The 16,930-nt window shown below is 60.9% G+C and overlaps 2 protein-coding genes and 2 long non-coding RNA genes across 16 annotated transcripts; 2 read left to right on the top strand and 2 right to left on the bottom strand.

The window, feature by feature from the left end:
• Nucleotides 1–7,601, bottom strand: LOC110387609. Of its 9 annotated transcripts, none has more exons than XR_002432621.1 (6): nt 6,867–7,601; nt 4,790–6,738; nt 3,788–3,857; nt 3,443–3,573; nt 1,835–2,265; nt 1–1,700 (listed from the first exon to the last, which is right to left on the bottom strand). It is a non-coding gene; the product is annotated as an uncharacterized LOC110387609 (long non-coding RNA). The 9 variants fall into 9 exon arrangements; XR_002432622.1 differs by having other exon boundaries at nt 4,790–5,643; nt 6,666–7,601; XR_002432620.1 differs by having other exon boundaries at nt 4,790–5,774; nt 6,666–7,600.
• Nucleotides 5,881–11,011, top strand: TMPRSS4 (transmembrane protease, serine 4). Of its 3 annotated transcripts, XM_021375875.1 has the most exons (13): nt 5,881–6,012; nt 7,684–7,714; nt 7,795–7,908; nt 8,026–8,178; nt 8,274–8,403; nt 8,856–8,957; nt 9,042–9,082; nt 9,404–9,563; nt 9,714–9,880; nt 10,059–10,154; nt 10,236–10,375; nt 10,516–10,665; nt 10,744–11,011. In XM_021375875.1, exons 1-13 carry the CDS (start codon nt 6,010–6,012, stop codon nt 10,753–10,755), a joined length of 1,299 nt encoding a protein of 432 aa, XP_021231550.1. In that variant the 5' UTR covers nt 5,881–6,009; the 3' UTR covers nt 10,756–11,011. The 3 variants fall into 3 exon arrangements, with proteins under 3 accessions (XP_021231550.1, XP_021231548.1, XP_021231551.1); XM_021375873.1 differs by having other exon boundaries at nt 10,059–10,375; XM_021375876.1 differs by lacking the exons at nt 5,881–6,012; nt 7,684–7,714; nt 7,795–7,908 and having other exon boundaries at nt 8,040–8,178; nt 8,252–8,403; nt 10,059–10,375.
• On the bottom strand, nt 11,254–16,855 carry SCN4B (sodium voltage-gated channel beta subunit 4). 3 transcript variants are annotated; one of them, XM_021375891.1, is made up of 5 exons: nt 16,734–16,855; nt 13,662–13,825; nt 12,867–13,092; nt 12,648–12,777; nt 11,254–12,576 (listed from the first exon to the last, which is right to left on the bottom strand). In XM_021375891.1, exons 1-5 carry the CDS (start codon nt 16,762–16,764, stop codon nt 12,483–12,485), a joined length of 645 nt encoding a protein of 214 aa, XP_021231566.1. In that variant the 5' UTR covers nt 16,765–16,855; the 3' UTR covers nt 11,254–12,482. The 3 variants fall into 3 exon arrangements, with proteins under 3 accessions (XP_021231566.1, XP_021231565.1, XP_021231567.1); XM_021375890.1 differs by lacking the exon at nt 16,734–16,855 and adding an exon at nt 16,492–16,727; XM_021375892.1 differs by lacking the exon at nt 16,734–16,855 and adding an exon at nt 16,283–16,412.
• Nucleotides 13,092–14,039, top strand: LOC110387610. The gene is made up of 2 exons (XR_002432623.1): nt 13,092–13,686; nt 13,797–14,039. It is a non-coding gene; the product is annotated as an uncharacterized LOC110387610 (long non-coding RNA).

Raw genomic sequence — 16,930 nt, forward strand, 5'->3', positions numbered from 1 at the left:
GTTCGACTTCCTCTGAAAAACGGCGTCGTCAGAAACAAGCGCGAGGTTTCTGCGCTCCTGACGTCAAGCTCTGCAGCTGTCCCCGGGGCTGCGCCGGGCTCTGCTGTTTCCCACTCACCGTGGGAGGCTCCAGCGGGCGGCAGCTGGGGCTGAAGGACACCAATTCCCCCCCCCCCCTTTCCGGCGAGCTCTCCTTTCGGTGAAACAGACGGCTTTGCCAGAAAACCACACGCTTCAGCTTCAAAAGCAAAGAGCACAGACGGCCCCTCTGGCTCTGGGAAACTACAGGCGCTCACATTTTCCTCTGTGAAGTCACAGCTCAGCACGCTGAGGATGTTCCTCTCCCATTCCTTCTGCAGAAAGCTCTTTCCTCCCCCTCCCTCCCCATGCAGTGCGTAGCATCGCATCTCGGCCCCCTGCCTCCGGGGGGGGCTGTGCCTGTGAAGACCCTTTTCCTCCCCAGCACCAGCACTTGAATGCATTTCCAGTGATGCTCCAACATTTCCAAACCATTTCCAAAAAATCCCCCACCCACAGAGTCCCGTGCCCGGGGGTGTGAAGCACAGAGGGGATGGAGGCAGCAGAGGGCGGCCCAGGGAGGGGCAGAGCCAGACTGTGCCCAGAGCTGTCCCCATAGAGCTCAGTCCCGCGGGGACCTGTCCTGCTGTGCCCAACAGCCCGGCACTGGGCTGCTGAGATCCACACAAACCACACCAGAAAGCCTCAAGGAAACCCACCGGGGATTTCTGAGGTGTTCTCTTGCACAGTCGGTGCAGACTGGAGAAATTTCCATATTGGCACAGTTCCTTGACCAAGGGAAGTTTGAAGCTCTCTCATTTCCTCACAGCATTTTCCCCTCTTGCACAGTCAGCCATCCCTTTCTGTGGCTCCTTGCCAGGGTTTTTGGGCTGGTTCCTCACAGTCCTGCTTCACCAGCAGCCTGCCCCAAAGTCTGCTGGGCAACCTGGAGTCCCCAGCACTGGGATGTCTGAGCAGTGGGGAACATAGGGTCGCTTTGCTCTGCTTGGGATGAAGCAGTGCCCTTTTTCCTGCTCTTCAAGAGAAGCAGGTTGAGCCCATGCCCAGCAGCAGCACCCTTCCAGCCCTGCCCAAGACGAGTTGTGGGGGGGGCAGAAAAGGAAAAGCACCAGATGGAGAAGCTCAGTCAAAACCAGAAACAGCACTGCTCCAAATTTGGTAGAAATCCTGCTTATCTGGAAGTTGTTTGTTAAAGAACCTAGAATAGAGGAATTCCCCCATGGCTGGTTTTTGTTGTTCTTTCTGTGGTTGCTGTGGGGGGAAGAGGCAGCAGGGAGAAGCTGCCAGTGCCATGTGGGCACAGGGAGCATGTATACTCCAGCCCCTCCTCCCTCACAGCTTCGGAGAGGACTTTCAGAGGAAAATCCTTTGGACTATCCCAGGGAAAAGCCACAGCCAGAGCTACAAGAGGGGAAGGAGGCTCCGGGTTGTAGAAGGCTGTGGGGTGCAGCATACTCACCACCGCGGAAAGGCCCCGTGCATGCAGCTCCAGGCTCTGCAGGACCTCCATGAGCCTGGGACCCGACGCACACGGAGCAGGACCACGCTCTGCTGCTCACAGCCCCTGCTCGTGGAAGTGCATGTAGCTGCACCTTGCCTGGCTCACAGAGGCACTGATGCTGAACGGAGGTGCCAGCTCCACTGCCACCGACCTCAGCCTGCTGCAGGGAAGGCAGGGATGTCACGGGGCTGTTGGACCCCCAGGCATCTGGGAGGGACCCTCATCCTGCCCATGGGTCAGGGGCTGGCGAGGGTCTGTGGCACCGCATGGGGGGCACCCGTGTGACTCACTCACCAACCATGGTAGAGGTTGAAGATGAAGTCAGGCCCTGGGAGGAGGAGGAGGGAAGGAGAGGCTGTCAGAGGGCCCTGCAGTGCCTGTAGAGCTCCGTGAGGTGGCACAGGGAAGGGACAGGACAGCCCCTTGGACATGCAGCAGCACTGGGACATCTCTGGGCATCTCCCCTATGCACCCTCCAGCCACTCTGCATGCAGATTCTGGAGACTAGCAAATGTCATTCACATTCCCCACACCCCAGGCCCTGCAGTCCCTTCCTTTGTCCCTCTCCTGCTCTGCAACTGCTCATCCCCTGCTCTGCCCATACTCACGGCACCAGCCCCAGCCCTGCTGGTAGCAGAGGAAAATGGTGTAGCCAGAAATGATCAGGATCAGCAAGGCCAGCCCGATGCCCAAGATGAACCCGAGCACGCTGATGAGCTCATGCCCTGCAAAGCAGAGGGAGAAGGGGTTCTGCAGACAAACGTCTCTGGGAGGCCGGGGTTTATGAGCATCACCTGGAGGAAACCTGGGTCTGTATGCGTGCCCCCATGCTGTGCCATCCCTCTGCTCCCCCAGGCTGCCAAGCCTTGGTTGTGGAGGTGGCTTGCAGCAGCCCATGCACGGGCATATAGTTCCCTCTAGAGGATTCAGGCGTCAGGGCAAGAGCCATGCAGAGCCGTGCAGAGCCGTGCAGAGCCGTGCAGAGACGTGCAGAGCTGCACAGAGCCATGGACAGACATGCAGAGCCGTGCAGAGCTGTGCAGAGCTGTGCAGAATGGACCTTTTTATAGTTTAAAACCGTTACCCCTTGCCCTCTCACTACACCCCCTGACAGAGTTCCTCCCTGTCTTTCCTGCAGATGCTGCAAGGCTGCAATAGGGAAGGTGCTCCCTGACCTGTATGCTGCCAGCCAGCCCCGTCAGCCCCTCGGAACAGGCAGGCACAGCACGGAGGCTCAGGGCAGGTGCCAGCACAGAGGCAGGCACTACACCTTGCAGCATCAAGAATGAGCCAGCGGAAAGGGATGACCTAACAGCAGCTAAATTTAGACAGATGCCGGTGGGGTGAGAACATTTCCCCTGTGGTCGCTGTGTTTACATAGTGCGCAACGTCCCGGATCATCCCGCAACCCGCAGCACTGGCCATACCTGATGGCACGTGACAAACACCTGGGGAGCAGCAGAGCATCGCACTGTCAGCTCTGGGATCACAGTGTGGACGGACAGGACCAGCCCGGGCTCCCAGCAGTGCTGGGGCACGTGGGTACGGCGCTCCTTCTGCTGGGCCAGGGCTGAGCCAGGAACCCTGGGACCCCGCAGGGTGAGGGCAGGCAGCGTGCTGCCCGGTGACTCAGTGGGAGCTGAGCGTGGTGCAGTCACTTCCCTGAACCAGCTGGCTGCCAACACTGCCCTGTCCCTGTGCCTGCTGCTGCTCGCTGCCCTGCTGCGTTCCCAGCCTCTGCCCTCTGCACCTGGAAAGTGCTCCCTGCACAGCAGCAGAGGCAGAAACCAGACCCAAGCCCCATCCCTGAAGAGAGCAGAGAGGGAGGTCACCATCCCCTGTTTGTGCTGTAAAACATCTCCACCTCCACTCGATATGGGGAAAAAAGTGCCATCTGCTTACCTGTCTCAGGGTCCATCTCTTCGTGCCTGCTGCCTTCCCGCAGGAGCTGCTCATGGCTGGCTCCCAGAGCCCAGTGTGTCCTGTGTGTCCCCTGCTCACCCGGTGACACCGCTCCTCACCTACTGGCTCGACTGGTTCCCAGTGGAGAAAGCAGAGAGCCCTGGTAGACATCACCCTCATGCCCCAGCCTGACCTCCCCTCCCTGCAGGGCTGGGCAATGCAGGTGGCTCTGCCCTCCCGCTGCAAGCAGGAGCCGGCCCTGGTGGAGGTTGAGCTCATGGCACCGGGAGCCCAAGGAGTTAGGGACGCCCCAGGCACACGGGTGCCCAGCCCCAGGCACAGTACCTGAGCAGCTCCGCCTCCAACTGCCTCCTCCTGGCAAGGTCCCACTCAGTCAAGGCTTGGGGATGGATGCCTGCAAGGGTAAGAGGACAGGGCAGCTCCGGTGCAGCACACTTAACATCTGTGGTCGGTCACCTTCTCAAAGCCTGAGCTGCAGAGTCAGGTGGGAACCGCTGCCCGCTCACAGGAAGGACAGGGAAAGCAACTGCTGTGGCTGCAGGTGGGAGGCAGCAAGCAGGGACATCAGTTAACAGCTAGGAAAGTGGGCAGCCAAGGGGAAACCTTGCAATGGGAGATGCACGGGGCAGGAGCTGAGCCCTGAGCACCCTTTCCTGGAGTGAGTTCCCCAGCACCAGGACCACGAGGTGATGCCCAGGACAGAGGGTCAGGGGAAGGGGTGGAGGGAGAGGCAGTGGGGACTGAGTGTTGCAGCCCTGCATGCTGGTGGCCGCTCAGAGCCTCATGCCATCCTGCCTGGCCCCCACCTGACCCCAGACAGAGCCACGTCACACCAGGGCCACGCATGGAAGAGGTCAGGGAAGGGCAGCTGGGGTAGGAAAGCAGCCACACTCCAGGAAGCAAAGTCCTGCCGGCGCACGGGGCTGTGACACAACATCTTCAAACCTCAGCTGCTTCCTCAAAGCCTTCACTTAATAACCTCAAAAGAGGAAGAGCCACTCCCGCAGTGCCACCTCCTGCCCTGCCCCACAGACACTCATGGGGCCAGCACTGGGCACGGGGATCTCTGGGAGGCAGCGCTGCAAGGGGCTCTCCCTGCTGGGTCACAGGGCTGTGGATGTACACGTGGGGCTGAGTCCGGTCCAGAGTCTCTGCCCCATCCCTGCTGCCCCAGCAGCACCCACTTCCTGTGCTGCTTTTGCTTTTAAGCCACAGTTTGGCTCCTGACAGCGGACAGGGGGCCCAGGATGTGTGGAAGAGCTCACTCCATCGTGCTGTGACTTGTGATCGGTGAACAACAGGGAGCATGGGAGCAGCACCTCTTACCTGCATGTGGATGCCAGGATCCCTGGTCAGGCTACAGGGCTGTGCTGCTGCCCGTCCCAGAGCAATGTCCTTGTCTCAGGGCTCTGGCACAGGGAGGGGACACGTCCCCAGCTGCGAGCTGCAGGGATGCAATGCTCTGCAGGCTCCCGCTGGCACTTTGCTCACAGCTGGCAGCAGCTCTCTCCCCGACTGTTGGGAAAGCTCAATTACAAAAAGAGGAGGGGTAATTAGCTGCTCACAAATCCTGCACACCCACCACTTCCAGCATGAGTCTGCACGACTTTCTAGCCAGGAGCTGTCACAAGCACAGGCAGTGTGCAAGCTGCACACTCCCTGACCCCAGCCTCCAGGCAGCCAGAGAAGTTTCTGCACTCCAAAGCTGAGCACCCATCCTACCCTTTATGAGCACCTGCTGCTGGGGGTCTGCAGGAACCCCTTTGCCCACACTGCTGCCAGCCCTGTCCTGAGCAACAGCAGCACATCCAGCCAACACAGAGCAGCATCTCCACGAAGCGATGGGGTTTGCAGGGAGGTATGCCCATCCTCCAGCATCCATTCATTGCAGGGAGTTTGGGGGCCATGTGCTGCATCCATCCTCTGCTCCATCCATCTGCTGGGGCTCAGCCAGCCCAGGATACTGAGCTGCTGCTGCTGCCCCACATGTCACCTCCACCGCGGTGCTGCGGGCACACTCCGAGTGACCCCAGGGACAGGGACATGAGATGGCCCCGTAACCTCACGCGTAAACTCTTCTCCTTTCCTCCTCCACCTACCAGAATCTCTGTTTGCAAACAACCCAGTGCAATGCGGAAGGGACGGACAAAGAGCGGGAAGGCTGTGGTTCTTCTCATCATCTGTAGAGGAGCATGAAAAAATCCTGCTCTGTCAGTCAGCTCGCTCCTGATAAGTGATTTTGTGACAGTGGCTCCGCAGGTGAGTCAGCCAGCGGCAGAACCTCGGGAGATTACTGCAGGTGATGGTGCTGCTGATAGACCGGTGTTATATTACAATACAAATCATAATTCCTGTTTCACAACTCCTCTTGTGGGTTTTAGGGAGTGCTGGGGCGGTCCTGCCCCAGTGTGAGCGCGGCGCGGGCAGAGCAGCACGGCACAGGGCGGTGGGAGCAGCGCGGGGCAGAGGGTGCCCACGGCCTCCCCGTGCCTGGGATTTTCGCTGGGTTTCTGCGGGCAGAAGACCCCCCCAGGAGCTGGAGGAACATGGTGAGTGCTCTGCTCCCCAGCCCTCCCCTGAGCCCTCGCTGTTCCCCTGGACAGCTCAGCGCTGTTTCCTCCGGGGGTTATTTGCAAGCAAAGCCATGGCCCCTGCCCACCAGGCTGTCATGCAGTCCCTATCTGGGACCAAAAGCTTTCCTTAGCTGAGCAGCCGTGCACGGCCCAACGACATGCCCCAGCAGTGATGCACTGGAATGGGGAGCTCAGCCCCTGCACAGGATCAATGGCTGCGTACACATGGGCTGGACTCCCTGCAGCCAAGGAGGCACCAGGGCTCAGGGCACAGCCCTTAATGCAGGCTGAAGCTGGGTTTAGCTCAGGAGCATCCCGCCTCCAGGAGCTGAGGCACAGGCTCCCAGCACAGCCAGATGCATTATGCCCAGGCAACAATGGAGGGCAGGCTGGCCATAGCTGCCTTCGTGTTTTTCCAGACAATAAGGCATGGGAGTGCAATTAGTTACGGTAGCAATGGGTTCCCAAGGAAATCATGTGCCTACATTCCACGCAGGAGCTGGCACAGCTCTGGCTTTGAATTTAACCAGTGAAGCTCTTACTTTTAGGCTTCGAAAGCCAGCAGGTGCTCTTGTAAAGACAGCCCCTGGGGCACCTCCAAGCTGTGAACCCATTTTAATCTCTCTTACCTGGGTGCAAGAAATCCAGCCTTACTTGTCGTGGTGGGGTCCAGAAGCAGCAGGTGAGGAAATGCTCTCGGGGCTGAAGGGCATTGGGATGAAATGCAAGCGTACTGCTCCCGCAGCATCCAGAAGGCAGAACCACGGCTCCAAAGCAGCAGCCCTCAGGCAGCAGCTGCGAGCAGGGCAGAAAACATGTAATGAACCTACCCAGCCAGTCCCTGCCAAGCCTGGGGCTGCTCCTCGTGTTGCACAGGGCTGGTGGGACCCCTCCTGCAGCCACACATCTCTCTTATGGGGAGCTCCTAGAGGAACTGAGCGCTGAACGACCCAGGCAGGATCAGCGCCGTGCTCATCGCTTGCCCCAGCACTGTTGCTGTGTCTCCTAGCAGCAGCACAGCCCTCCCTGCCCACTCGAGAGCAGTTGTTCCCATGGGCTGGGCTGGTTTCCCAGCCCTGCAGAGCACAGCAGCCGTGCCTGTTGGAGCAGAGTGCTTCAGGCCCTGCACTGGGCCAGCCAGAGGCCATCACCCACTGTGATATGCCTGAGTGGCACAGCTCGGCAGGCACACACACATTTTGACTCGGTGTTTCTTGGTGCACCAGGAAGTGCTTGTTTCATAAAACCTGAAATTTTAAGCCTCTGTTGCATTTAGGATCATAAATGCCTGGCATAAGTAGCCCGTTACTAGAACTGTATTGGCGATGTCCTGGGAACGCCACAGCTGCTCTCCCCAGTGATGCTGCACTGGGATAAGGCATGTTCTTATTCAGGGTCTCTCCAGCAGCCCAGCTGCAGGCTGGGGCAATTTCTCAGCAAGCCCTGCTGAACCCGGGGCAGGCTCTGTGCCACCCAGCACAGCAGTCCTCATTTCTCTGGGCTGCCCTCCTGGGCACCTTCAGCTTGGCACTCGGTGTGGCAACCACCATGGGGCAAGCTGGCCATGCTGCTCCTGAGCCCGCTGTGCACCAGCAGGATTTTGCTGGCTCTTTCAGCTCACCGCCACTTTTCCCTTCTGCCTTGCAGGACCCAGCCTCTGAGCGGCTGAATGGCGAAGGTAATGCCCGTGGGGCCAGGGGTGCCGTGGGAGCAGCCGGATGGGGGTGGCACTGCCAGGCCCCCTGCTCTGTGTTGCAGAACCCAGCACGAGACGCAAAGCCTCGGAGGCACAGCACTCCTGGAAGCGGATCGGCATCCTCGTCCTGGTGGCCGTGCTCGTCCTCGCCTGCCTGGCTGCGGTTGGGCTCCTGGGTGCGGCTCCTGCTCCTCTCTGCGCCTACTCCTGCCCAGGGCTGGGCTGGGAGCGGCCGTGCCACCACCATCCTGCCGAGCCCCCAGCCCCAAGCTGAGCTCCCCGTTTCCCTCCAGTCAAGGTTTACCTGGACCACCACTACTTCATCTGCAAGCAGCCCCTGAAGCTGGTGCCACTGAGGCAGGTTTGCAATGGGGAGGTGGATTGCCTGCATGGTGAGGACGAGGCCAGCTGTCCCCAGCAGGTCCCCCAAGGGCCACAGCCTGCCGGTGAGAGCTGGGCACCCCATGGAGCCCCACAGTGCAGCCAAGCCCCCTCTTGGCAAGGTGACCCATGGCAAAGGTGACCCTGTCCCTCCCCGCAGCCCGTCTTTCCAGGGACAGATCGATCCTGCAGGTGCTGAACAGGAACACCGGAGCCTGGTCCTGCATCTGTTCTGACCTCTTCAGCCCGGAGCTGGCGAAAGCAGCCTGCGAGGAAATGGGCTACAGCAGGTACAGGGCTGCTTTCCCCACACCTCTCTCACTTCGATCTATCACTCTCCCCTAAAAGCCTCTCTGAGTGGGCTGTTGTTTACTTATCGAGCACTCAGAGTTCTGCACTAATGGCTTCAGCCCATCCCCAGCACGCAGAGCACTCAGTGTGCCCATGGAGCCTGGCAGCTCCCCAGGCAAGCCCAGCGCTGTGTCCGTGTCCCTGCTGTGGCCCTGCTATGCCCAGCTCCCAAACCTCATTCCCTGTCGCCCGAACCCTTTTTCCTCTTTCTTGGGGAGGTCCCATCCCCTTCCTAAGCTCTTGCTCGCTCTCCATCTCAGCTCTTTACTGGAGCTATGTGTGAACATATGGGACTTGCTCCTAAATCTTTAGAGCTGGATAACCCCTTAGTCTCAGTCCCAGCCCAAATCCAACCCCTGGCCCTGCCCTGACCTGTGCCCATCTCTTCCAGCACCCCAACCTTCCATGCAGTGGATGCGGGTGTGGGGCAGCCCCTGCCTCCCCGTGAACTGGTGCTGAGCGACGGCCGCCTGCAGCTGCCCGAGCCAGGCAGGTGAGTGCCGCCCGCGGGAGCACTCCTGGTGCTGAGCTGGAGCCACTCCCGTGCAGGACACAGCCCTTCTCCTCCCTCTTCTAGGAAGTGCCTCTCTGGATCGGTTGTTTCACTCCTTTGTTCCAGTAAGTATGGGGACACGTCTGCGCCTTACGGTACCCAGGGCTTCATGCTGCTCCCGGCACAGCCCCGGGAGTGCATGGCTCCGGCCCTGGGTGGGTTCACTTCTGCTGACGAATTACTCTGATTAAACAAACCCCGCGGTGGGATGGAGAGCCAAAACACGGGGGCGAACAGATTCAGGCAAGCCTGGGGACAATGTGCAGAGAACAAAAGGGGGTGTGCCAAGGAGGGGTGACACAGCGGCGTGGCGAGGGGTGAGGCCGTGGCTGCCTCCATCCCAGCGGTCCCTTCCTGAGCTCGTGTCCTGCTCTGCCCCGGTGAAGGCTGCGGGGAGAGCGTGCGGACGCCGCGCGTGCTGGGCGGGCGGCCGGCAGCCATCGAGGCGTGGCCATGGCAGGTCAGCCTGCGCTACCACGGGGAGCACATCTGCGGCGGCAGCATCATCGATCCGCGCTGGATCCTCACCGCCGCGCACTGCTTCAAGTGAGCCGGGACTGAAGCGTCCCCTAACAAACAGTGTCGGTGCTCCGCGCTCCTGGCACAAGGCAGCTGAGCGATGCTGAGCGGCACGTGGCAGCGCTGTGCCTGCCGCGGAGGGGAGGGACGAGAGCAGTAACACGTGTCTGTGCTCAGGAACAACCCCATCATCCCCAGCTGGCGCGTGAAGGCCGGCTCCGATGTCCTCTCTGGCCCCGCCACCCTCACCGTGGAGAAGGTCTTCCTGCCCGAGGTGACGCCCGCGTCTCCCAAGGACAATGACATTGCGCTGGTGAAGCTGCAGATCCCTCTGCAGATCTCAGGTGAGACGTGGTGCACCCCAGCACCTTGCACCCAGCGGCACATACACCCAGGATCCCAGGTTCCCGTGCGCAGGGTGCAGAGCGATGGAGGCACCGACTGCCTGGGCTGTGCTGGCCGCACGCGGTGCTCGGGGTGCTCAGCGGCACCTCCCGCCCCGCGCTGTGCCTCCCCCCGCAGACAGCACCAAGCCCATCTGCCTGCCCTACTTCGACGAGGAGCTGGAGCCAGGCACCCCGCTGTGGGTGTTAGGCTGGGGCTACACGCAGCAGAACGGTGAGCGGGACATTGCGGGCTCCCCGCCCTCCGGGGGCCGCGGGGGAACACCTCCGAGCAGCCGCATTTTGCTGCGCACAGGCAAGCTGTCAGAGACCCTGCAGCAGGCGGAGGTGAGGCTGATCGACACGCAGAGCTGCAACCTGGTGGCGTACCACGGGGAGGTGACGCAGAAGATGCTGTGTGCCGGGCTGCCCGAGGGCGGGGTGGACACCTGCCAGGTGAGGGGAGGCACCGGGTGTCCCCGCCGCACCGGGGTGCCCGCTCCAGAACTGGGCAGGTTGTTCTACGGAACAGCCCCGCGGAAGGGACGTGTGCCCCGAGTGATGCGGGGCTCACAGCCGGCACCGGTCCTTGGCAGGGGGACAGCGGCGGGCCCCTGCTGTATGCGAACAGGCACTGGCAGCTGGTGGGCATCGTCAGCTGGGGCCAGGGCTGCGGCACCCCCAGCACGCCCGGCGTCTACACCAGCGTCCGAGCATACCTTGACTGGATCTACACAGTCCGCAGGGTCAGTGCCCTTCGCACCTTACGGTCACTGCTCTCCTGTGGCTTCCCTTTGCCATTCCTCTCCCCTCTCCCCTTGCAGTCGGAGCTCTGAGACCCGCCAGGACACCGGTGCCGTGCCGGGGGCCAGACGAGGAGGCAACGGGCAGCTCGGGCAGCGGACAGTGCCTCAGAATGCACCCAGCTCAAGCTCCCTTCCGGGGAGAGATTAATTTATTGCCCTGTGCTGATCCTGCTGTGTCAGGGTCTACACTGCTCTTTGCTCATTACTGTTTTACAGAGATAAATGATGTTTCTGCTTTAGTGTATCACCATTAAAATAAAGTATTTGTTGTTTTTTTCTTTTTCCATGCAGCCTCTGAAGGCTCTGTCTGTCCCTCCTGCTCACAGGCTGTCCTGCAACCAGCCCCATGTGCTGTGCTGGGGCTGCTTTCCCATCCCTGCTCTTCTTAAAGCAAGCAGGGGCCAAATGAGCACCCAGAGGAGTCGAAAGCAGAGTTTTCCCCGGAAAACCGAAACTTTATTTCACTCGAGGCCAAGCTGGGCGAACCCCTACGGTGCAAAAAGGTGTTTGAAGTCATCACGCAGCACGTGGTGCACACCTGGTGTTTATTGCAGGTATCTCCTACAGGTGTTGATATACGCGTATACACATGTGTCCGTCACAGCTCGCACCTCGGGCAGCGCCTTCATCCTGCAGAGCCCATGGAAGGCCCCAGGAGAGGGGGCCCTGACGGAGCCCCCCCGCCCTGCACTGCATTCCACACTGCATCTACAGGCGTATGGATAGAGCTGCATTTCATACACGGGTTATGTTGACTTCTTCCATCAAGCCAGAGGAATAATCCATGCATAGTACAGCATTGCATATCCTGGGGTAGGTGGAGCTGTGTCCAGATACCGACTGAAAAAGGCTGACGGGTTATAGGACAGCTAAAAACAGTTCTGTAAAAAAATCCCTTCCTGCCCTGGAGGCTTTCTGCAAGGGGGGGCCGGGGGTCTCAGGGCGGCTCCAGCCCAAGCTCTCATGCGCGACAGGGGTAACGCGGGGCATTCGCAGTGTGCCTCTGCCCTGGGAGCCCGGAGCGCTGTGCAGAGCCCCTGGCGGGCAGCTGAGGGCTGAGCCCTGTGCTACAGATGGGGAAAGTGAAGCACAGCGAAGTCTCCACAGTGCTGGAACCCTCTGCGGGGACCCTCTGGCTTCCTGAGCACCCCTCACCCAGAGATCCTGATGCACTTTACAAAGAGTGAGCCAAAGAAGCCTCACAGCAACCCCTGTGAGGTAGAGCAGCACTGCTTTCCCTATTTCACAGATGGGGAAACTCAGGCACGGCGACGTCCCAGGGTCACCCCGCCGGGATGGGACAGCCCTGGCCCTGCTCTTCCCATAGGATCCAATCGTGCTCCCCCCACAGCTTACCTCGAGGGAAAGGGAAATGCACTCAGCCACTTTCCCACTGGAGTCTAATACAAAAGTACCCACGTAACGAGCGAAGCCTTGGAAAGCCAGCCCTGAAAGCATCACCACCTTCAAACGAGGGGATGTAAGTACAGGCAGAACCAGCACAAACCCACGGCACTGCACGGCACCCCCCGGCCCCTCTGGCCCCAGCGCAGGGCAGGGCAGGCAGCTCGCTCCATCCCATCCACCTGAAGCCCCCCCGGTCCCCGCGGGAGCCGAAGTCTTTTCCGAGAAGCAGCGCAGGTTGCAGGCACGTGTGTAGTAGAAACATGTCTCGAGCATTGGCAGTTTGGAAAGAAAACAAAAGGGAGAGGCTCCCCGTCAGCCCCCACCTCGCCTCCCCGGGGCGGGGGGCTGCTTCACGCCTTCGGGGGGGCTTTCTGCTCCGCCTTGGAGCCCGCCAGGCCGTTCTCCGTGTTGTCATTGCCCGAGGAGCTGACGAGGCACTCCTTCCTGCGGGGAGCACGCTGCTGGCACCCGGCCCCAACAACCCCCAAGCCTCCCCCCAGGATCCCCACACTTACTTCCCATCCTGTGTCTTCTTGATGATGAAGAGGACGACCCTCTTGATGAGCATGAAGAGGATGAGGAGGCCGATGAGTCCGCCCACGACGCCCACGATGATGAGCGTCACGGTGTTGTCCGTCTCCTCCACTGCCAGGCAGAAGGGGTGGGGGGGGTTCGGGTCAGGGCACCCCCAGGCACCATGAGCGCGGTGCTTGCCATCCCCCGGGAGCACTTACTCTTATGGACCACGGTGAGGAAGATGGTGGCATTGTGCCTCGCAAACTTCTCCTTGGGGTTGAGGACGTGGCAGGTGTACCTGCCGGCGTCGCTGAGCTCCACATCCTTCAGGACGATGGAGATGTTGTTGTCCTTCCCGGTGGTGGAGCCGACGAACTCGACCCGCGGGTTGCGTCCCACGAGGACGGGCTCGGAGGTTTTGCTCTTGATCTTGCCGTGGTAGATCTGCAGAGGCACGGCGGGGTCAGAGGGACACAGCACTCCTGCCCTGCCCCGCTCCTGCGTGCGGGCACAGGATGGCAGCAGCACGGCCAAGCACGGGTGCAGCGGGTCAGCCCCACTGCCCTGCAGCACTGCGATGAGCCACACAGATCTGCATTACCCCGGGGCAGGGAGCAGTGCCTTTGCTCTGGGCCCATCCAGGTTCTAAGGACAGAGCGTCTCCGAATCCTCCTCCTTAGCAGCGGGAGAGCAGTGTGCACAGCACGAAGCACATCTATACCAAAGCTTTAGCATTTCAGAGCAAGCACGGGAGGAGAAAATTAACCACATTTTGCCTAGAGTATAGCCAATTTCTGACCAATTTAAGACAAACAATCAGCCTTTAGGCAGCAGAAACTCCAGGCCAGCTTTGTCCCAAAGCACAGGTGCTCCCTCTTTGCACTACTCCATTCACCCTCAAGCTGAACCTGCTCAGAGGCAGTGCATCCCACAGGAGGAGGAAGGCAGCCAGTGAGAAGCGCATCTGAAAGGAGCGGCCAGGAAAACACAAGCAAAGCCCGGAGCGCACCCACCAGCTCCGTCGAGTTGAAATACCAGGTGAAGACCAGGTTGTCGAAGCCAATGCAGGTGGTGAAGGTGCAGGGCAGCAGGACGTCGGAGCCGTTCAGAGCCATCACAGTGTTGGTTTTTCCCACCGACACCTCCAGGGCAAAGGCAATGGCGAGGACGTACAGACCTGGTGGGAGGAGAGAGTGAGGAGCAGTTGCTGCAGGGGGAAATACGGTGGCAGGGAGCAGCACAGGCCCCCACCAGCTGCCCTCATCCCATGGGCACAGCCACAGCGCTGGCCTCATCCACAGGACAGCACCAAGTCCTGCCTGGCTCCCCCAGAGACAGCGCAGATTCAAAGGGATCCATAATATCACCACGGATAAAGTATGCAAATGGAAGCCCTGATTTGCATGTCATCCACAACGCCTTCCGCTAAGCTTTAAAGGGGGGAGTTTAAAAAAAAAAAAAAAAAAGGCAAAAGCACTCTGAAAGCTCTCTCTGTTCTCAAAGCAAGGAGCTCAAACTCCAATTAGCATCGCTGCCCTGGCCGGCTGCCAGCCTGCCCTGCCCTTCCCTCCACCCCAGCAGCGGAGCAGCGGGTCCTGGCAGAGCGGCGGAGCAACCCCTGCCTGCTGCTGTCGCCGCTGGATGACCTTCAGCGCTGCTCTCCTCTGCGCTGGCGGAGAGAAGCGCTTCGGGCAGCTGGTACATTCCAGCTGTGGGATGTGCCGGGGTCCCACACAGGGAACAGCCCCAGCACGGGGATGCCACGCTCCGGGGCTCCGTCCATGTGCCATAGCACAACCCAGCGGAGCATCCCCCGCCCCGCTCCCAGCACTCAGCCACCAGCGGAACCCACCCACACCTACAAAGCTGCCCCTGAGCGCTGACAGCTGTGCCATGGGCTCACTGCACATCCCACAGCCGCTTCCCAGCACCGCTGACATCCAACTCAGAGGAGCTGCCCTCAGCCCCCACCCCCTGCAGCCGCCTCCGCGCTGATTTATTCTCCCACACATGCCGTGCTAACAGCTCCCCAGGCACGTCACAGCCCGAGCCAAGCCCAGAGCCCTGCATCCTGGGCTTCGGGCCCTGCTGCAGTGCTGCATCGAAGCACTGCAGCGGAAGAGTTACTTAACTTTACAAAGAAGTGCTTCTCCTTCTGCCAGAGGCTCAGTTACTTAACTTTACAAAGAAGTGCTTCTCCTTCTGCCAGAGGCTCCCTCAAACACTGGGAGCTGTGCAGCCCTGGGCATGCCAGGGGTGTCCTGGGGAGCTGGGGCTGTGCCTCCAGCCTTGGGGGGTGCCTGGCTCTGCAGGATGCCCGAGGAGGCAGGTGCTGCAAGGGGACTCTTACTTGCAGGAAAGACGATTCCATGTGGCTTGTGACACTTCTAATCCTACCTGCCATGGTTATAACATCATAAACATAATCTGAATGGCATGCAAGGGGCAAATGGAGACTGATCTTGTTTCTGTCATGCTGTCGTCTCAGGAAGACAGAAGCGATAAGTTACCACTAAATAAAGCACAGAGGAAATGCACAGAGAGGTCATCGATGGGAGCTGTTGTTCCACTTGACACCATGTGCCCCAAGCAGCTGCACCTGGTGCCACCAGAGCCCCACTTCGTGATCCTCAGGTCCAACATCAGCCCCTGCCTGGGGCTGCCTGCCCCCAGCAGCAGCACCGCTGCAAGAGAAGGATGGGAAGCAGCACCAGTGCCCCGCAGCCTGCTCCTTGCTCGGGCAGAGGGGTGTGCACCTGAGGTGCAAGAAGGCAGCAGTAGCTCAGAGCAAGGCTTTCCCCAAAGGGGTGGCTGGCAGCCCTCCATCGGCAAGCTGGTCTGGGAACCAGTGCCCTCGTGAAAGAGCTCAGGGGATTCACTTGGAAAGGCACCGGGCACCTCCACCCTCTGCGAAAAAGCCACTCCGTACAAACTTCCACTGCCCACAGAATCAGCGTGACCTCCTGGCACGGGTTCCCCTCCACCTGGAGGCTACAAGGGAGGAGCTCCCGAGCCACGGGCTGCGCTCAGCAGCAGGTCAGCCAGGTGCAGCCAGGAGCCCGCTGCTGGCCCTCGGGAACACAGCATCCCCGGACACGCGCACCCCTGCCCGGGTGCTCCCCGCAGCAGCATGGGGGACAAGCTCCCACCTCCACCCCCACGTGCTCTCCAGCATCTCCACGTCCCTCTGCAAGCAGCACTGAGCCGGGGCACGTTCAGCGGGGCACCCAAACCCTGGCAGGGACGCAGTACTTAAACGCTTTTTTGCGTCTCCGGCTCACTTAAAGTAACCTTAAGGACTGCGCCCTCTAAAACACCTCCCGAGGGAGTTTTTCCCAGCACCAAAGCAGCCTTTGGTTTCGGGCTCCGGGAACACCGGGATGAGCGACGCAGCGCAGTGCCCCGGTGGGTGCGGGCTGATGCGGGAAGCTTGGAAGCTTGGAAGAAGCCCAGGGGCTGCAGCACGGGGACGGCTGTGGGCTCCTTCCTCCCCCGAGCAGCGGAGAGGGAGCGGGGGGAGCTCGGCTGCCCATCAGCCCCGTGCTCCCGGCGGCGGCCCCGCAGCACGGGGGTCGTACCGGGGAGAAGCGCATGCAAACGGCTGCTTTACAGAACGAACCGTAAAAAGAATGACCTGTCGGCGGGCGTGCTGGCGGCTGCGCTGAAGCCGTGCATTGCTTCCCTACGGCTATCCCCGTTAGCAGGCAGGTAGCAGCGCAGCGGAGCGGGGCAAAGCGGGATGCAGCGCTCGCAGGAGGAAGCTCTGTGCCGGCAGCGATTGGTGCAGGTGTGGGCTGGAGCCGGGACTTCAGAGTCCTCTCTCGGACTCGGCTGCGAAGTCACCTTGGCCAAGCCACTTATCCTCAGCGCTTCGGGCTCCCGTCTGCAGAGCAGAGGTAATCGTGTTAGCGCTCGTGGCATTCATCCGAGCAGCGGCGTCCGGTTCCTTGCGGTGCAGATGCAAAGCGGTTGCCAGCGAAGGGCGGGCGACGAGACGGGGGTCACCCAGCCCGGGGCATCCCACGGCGGGCGGGGCTTTGGGGACCCCCCGGTTCCCGGTGTCAGCGGGCACCCCTCGCCCTTACCCAGCAGCGCGGCCAGGAGGCGCGGGGCCATGGCTGCGGCGCGTCCCGACTGCCCGCAGCGCCCGGCTCCGGCCGCCCCCGCCGAGGCCGAGCGGAACCGGGCGGAGCCGCGCCGGGAGGAGGAGGAGGAGGAAGAGGAGGTGCCGAGCCCCGCCCCGCCGTGTCCCCGCGTCCCTCGGTGTCCCCCGCACCCTGCG

The sequence above is a fragment of the Numida meleagris genome, chromosome 23 (genome assembly GCF_002078875.1).
Source record: "Numida meleagris isolate 19003 breed g44 Domestic line chromosome 23, NumMel1.0, whole genome shotgun sequence".
Taxonomy (NCBI): Eukaryota; Metazoa; Chordata; class Aves; order Galliformes; family Numididae; genus Numida; species Numida meleagris.